Genomic DNA, 4,467 nt, shown 5'->3' on the forward strand with positions numbered 1-4,467 from the left:
ATTCAAAATGCTAATAAGGGTGGGAGCGTATGCCTTATTATGATCGCTTTGGCTATGTAGAAATGATTTTATATTTAATGACAAAAACTCTTCTCCTTTCCAGGTTATTTTTCGTTGTACGCAATCGCTTCGTACGTGGTCTATGCTTCACCGTACGGAGTTCCAACCGCTATTCAAGACGGTGTGTATGCAATTGGAGCGAGTGGCCATGCAGGTTTTTTCTCAACATGAATGGCAGCATAACCTCCATATCGGTCCATCACATTCTTCAACATAGGCATAATGACGGTCTTATTTGACTCTACTAGTGCCCGATATGTCATCTTTTTATTTTCTTTCTGACTATTTGTGTTTGGCTGTGTGCATCCTAACTATGCAAAGGTCGGGCGTTACTCATCATGATTTTTATCTTCTTGAAGCTACGTTTTGAATTAATAAAAACGCCCTTTATAAAAAATGCAAACTAGTACTAATCTTGCATACGAGGGGAGGTGTCGGCTTCTCACTGGAGCGATGACGGTAGGTGGCAGAGTGGCAGACGGAGCCGGCATTCTCGGCCAGGAAATTAAGTGAGTGAGGATAGATAGCGCGAGAAAGCGCCACCAAACACACAAGCACAGCGGACGGCCCAGCTTCGCGACCACGATGAGGGCTCTCCCCATGGCCGTCAGCCGTGGCGCCGTCGCCTGCGCCACCCCGGCCGCCGCCGCAGCAGCCTTACCCCGGAGATCCATGCTCCTCTCCACCGCTGCCGCGGGCGCAGGTAAGCTCACGTTCCCTCCTCCTGTCCTCCACGCCAACCGAGAACACGAGCATTGCATCTGGCTGATTCCGTTCCCCTGTTGCTTGCGTCCCGGAATAGCGCTGCAGTCCGACCCCATCAGGCTGATGAGCACGCCCAAGCTCAAGCTCCGCGCCTCCGCGGGCGCCGCGCAGGCCGCGGCGACCTCCTTCTCCAGCAATGACGAGGCCTTCGCCTGGGCCAAGAAGGACAACCGGAGGCTCCTCCACGTCGTCTACCGCGTCGGCGACATCGACAGGACCATCAAGTCAGCCCGCCGGCCGCAGTAGCCGCGATTTAGCACCGGCGTTGTTCTTTACCTGGCTGAGGATTCTGACGGGACAAATGAATGCAGGTTCTATACAGAATGCCTGGGCATGAAACTGCTGAGGAAGCGAGACATACCCGAAGAGAAGTACACCAATGCCTTCCTCGGATACGGCCCCGAGGAAACCAACTTTGCCATCGAGCTCACCTACAGTAATTCTTACTACATGGCACATGGAACAAGTGCATTCTCACTGTAATTTTTATCATTGCTAATGTGGACCTGACAACTTATTCATCTGCAGACTACGGGGTTGACTCGTACGATGTCGGAGCGGGGTTCGGTCACTTCGGCATCGCAACTGATGATGTAACACACCAATTCATGAGCCTTTACGATTATTTCGTAACAAGTACTATGATGCTCTATTTTGAACAATATAATGTGCCTTGAACCTTGATTGTTGGTCACGACAGGTGGGGAAAACAGTTGAACTCATAAGGGCGAAGGGAGGCAAGGTGACGAGGGAGCCTGGCCCTGTCAAGGGTGGCAAGACCGTGATTGCCTTCATCGAAGACCCTGACGGCTACAAGTTCGAGATCCTTGAGAGGCCAGGGACTCCAGAGCCACTATGCCAAGTGATGCTTCGTGTCGGTGATCTCGACCGAGCCATAAGCTTCTACGAGAAGGTAGGTACCTGAATTGCTTGTTGTTCATGACAGTTTTGAGCTTTGTTGTACCTCAGTGGTCACCGACTCACCGTAGTGACGTCTCGTCGCTAAATTGTAGGCTTGTGGTATGAAACTTCTCCGGAAGCGAGACAACCCTGAATACAAGGTGATCACTATGCTCAATCTATCATTTAATTTCTTGTGAAGCGTCATGTGTTAAACTGGACAAGCTCTTGTGCAGTATACGGTGGCCATGATGGGGTACGGACCTGAAGACCAGAATGCCGTTCTGGAGTTGACCTACAACTATGGTGTCACTGAATATGACAAGGGGAATGCATATGCACAGGTATGGAAGGACATACTCAATTGCATTTGCTGTTCATAGACGATTTGAACCGCCAATTGTTGTTCCATCGCTAACTTCTCGGTATGCTTGTGTTTTTTGACAGATCGCGATAGGCACCGACGATGTCTACAAGACCGCCGAGGTGGTGAAGCTGTCTGGAGGACAAGTGATACGGGAGGCAGGTCCCTTGCCAGGGCTCGGCACCAAGATCACAGCCATCCTGGATCCCGATGGGTGGAAATCGGTATCACCCTTTCCCCATCATGCTGATCTTCGGACCTTGATTGCTCACCGGTTCTAGAATCAACTGTTTGTCTATTTTTCATGCAGGTGTTTGTTGACAACATTGACTTCGCCAAAGAATTGGAGTAACCATGTACAAATTTTGACTTGCCGAATGAACCGTAAACATCAACTCTTTACCCTTTTTACCATTTTTGTAAACATGAACGCATAGGCTTTGGGATAATTTTTAATCTCTGAATAACGACACACGGAGGAGAGGACAATGAGAGCCAACTCCAAGTTTATGGATGCCATTTCCCATGGAGAAGTTCAAATTTTATGGGGAAATTTGAGCAAGTTTGAAATGTAAGCTCAGAAGAATGTGGTTCGACTAGACCGTAAAAAACAATACGATCCAAGATCATAAACGATATGCCCGCCTCCATGAGTGTATAGCAACTCCTAAAACGGTCCTTATGTGATTTTTAGTACCAACCATTAAGGAGTCAATGTAGGTATTAGTGGTACATATATGTATGATCTGACTGGTTTTTTAAACACTATGGCATAGTGATAGCACTATATCCATAAATGAGCAACACAAATTTGGAAATGTTGCGAGGAAATCTGAAGTCGTTGGACTGCTGTATAATATATCCATGCAGCTGTATGCGGTCTCAGAGTCATAGGTATCCTTTTGCATAGAAGAAACTGTATTGCGCATGAGAACATTTCTCGTTTCCAACAAAACCTGAGCAACATGGTGCCATTCACTTAGACATTACCTTATTTAGACAAGATTACTTTCTTAGGGACTATGCCAACTGACCAATAGAAGGGGGAGCATATGTCGTCTATCAGTTAACCGGCGAATAAGCAATTTATATCCTAGCCCATTTCTCTGTTGCCCTTGAGGTGTGGTTACCAACAAGTTGCCACAAGGCCTTGGGTCTAGTATTACCTCAAACAATGCTCAAATAACCCACATTTACCCATCCATGTGACATATAACAAGAGTCGAAATGATAATCGCGACATTAGAAAAAATTCTTATGCAATGGCAATAATAAGTAATATAACATGCAAACAACTAACTATTGCAAGAAAGTGTACCATGGTACAACATGCCCTCACTGGTATGTGGGTTGACCACTATTTACTCCACAATAGCAGTAAATCAGTGCATTCCATCAATATATAAACACAGCTTCCCTGGTTCACCATGTCTTCCAAAATAACACAACCTTGAACCAAATTGTTCAAGCATTCCAAAGTGCATAAGCAGTTATAAGAATATCAACAAAAGAAGTTGGGTGCAACTTGACACCGCCAAAGAGGGATATAGCATATGTCTACTTCATCTAGCTATTGTAAAACAATGGTGCATTATATGTCTTTTGATTGTTGTGATACATGTTAGATTTGTCGTCATCGTCCTCACAAAGAGCATCTACAACCGGAATTGGCAAATACAACTGACCGGGCACCCCCTCAAATCACGTCGTGCACATCCGTATATCTCATATCCGAACCCCTATATCCATACTAAATCATGCAACGTCGATCAAACTACGTAGATCAACTGACCAGACATAGAATCAGACATAGGACATCATAATAGTTCACCAAAAGATCACGAACGGCTGTTCATAGGTCCACCAAAGTTCACATAAACGACGGACAACTTTATACTACATCTAGAACTTGAAATGAAATTTAACTTCACCACTTCCGGGCCGGCCCTTTCCCCTTCTGGTCGCCGACGTAGCTGTAGCCATCGGCGGCTGGTGGAGGATCATCTGATTCGTTGGACGAGGAGCCATCGTCGTCGGACGAGGAGGAGGAGACGATGACAAGGCCCTTGAGGCGCTGGATGACCCGGTCCTGCTGGCGCCTGAGCTTGGCCAGCCGAGCCGCCTCCGCCGCCTTCTCCTTCGCCTCCCGCTTGGACTGCTCGATGGCAAGCTGGAAAGTCTTCGCGTTCTTCCGGCAGAGTCGTCGAGCGTCTGTCTCCGCCGTCGTAAGCTACCGGCGGTAGACCCACGTGAGGAGCCGCGCTTGTCCTCATTGGGCTCCGCAGGTAACCCGCGGCGGCGGAGGACAGAGCTCTCCGCACCGTCCCTCTCCCTTGCCCGCTGCCTTTCACGGCGGGCGACGTGCGCCTCCGACTCCT

General features: G+C 48.0%; 1 protein-coding gene across 1 annotated transcript; it reads left to right on the forward strand.

Annotated features, from left to right (window-relative positions):
* Window positions 1-575: 575 nt before the first annotated feature.
* Window positions 576-2,737, forward strand: LOC119312347 (lactoylglutathione lyase GLX1-like). Its single transcript, XM_037588073.1, has 9 exons — window positions 576-763; window positions 863-1,049; window positions 1,137-1,261; window positions 1,354-1,418; window positions 1,526-1,738; window positions 1,839-1,886; window positions 1,962-2,069; window positions 2,173-2,313; window positions 2,400-2,737. Exons 1-9 carry the CDS (start codon window positions 646-648, stop codon window positions 2,439-2,441), a joined length of 1,047 nt encoding a protein of 348 aa, XP_037443970.1. The 5' UTR covers window positions 576-645; the 3' UTR covers window positions 2,442-2,737.
* The last annotated feature ends 1,730 nt before the right edge of the window (window positions 2,738-4,467 follow it).

Source organism: Triticum dicoccoides, chromosome 5B (genome assembly GCF_002162155.2).
Source record: "Triticum dicoccoides isolate Atlit2015 ecotype Zavitan chromosome 5B, WEW_v2.0, whole genome shotgun sequence".
In the NCBI taxonomy this organism is placed as follows: Eukaryota; Viridiplantae; Streptophyta; class Magnoliopsida; order Poales; family Poaceae; genus Triticum; species Triticum dicoccoides.

What these genes read in the sequence shown, in the direction of transcription:
- LOC119312347 (XM_037588073.1), top strand. Translation starts at nt 646, where the DNA reads ATGAGGGCTCTCCCCATGGCCGTCAGCCGTGGCGCCGTCGCCTGCGCC. An exon ending in TGCCATCGAGCTCACCTACA is followed by an intron (nt 1,262 to 1,353) that starts GTAATTCTTACT and finishes ATTCATCTGCAG; the next exon opens with ACTACGGGGTTGACTCGTAC. An exon ending in GAGACAACCCTGAATACAAG is followed by an intron (nt 1,887 to 1,961) that starts GTGATCACTATG and finishes GCTCTTGTGCAG; the next exon opens with TATACGGTGGCCATGATGGG.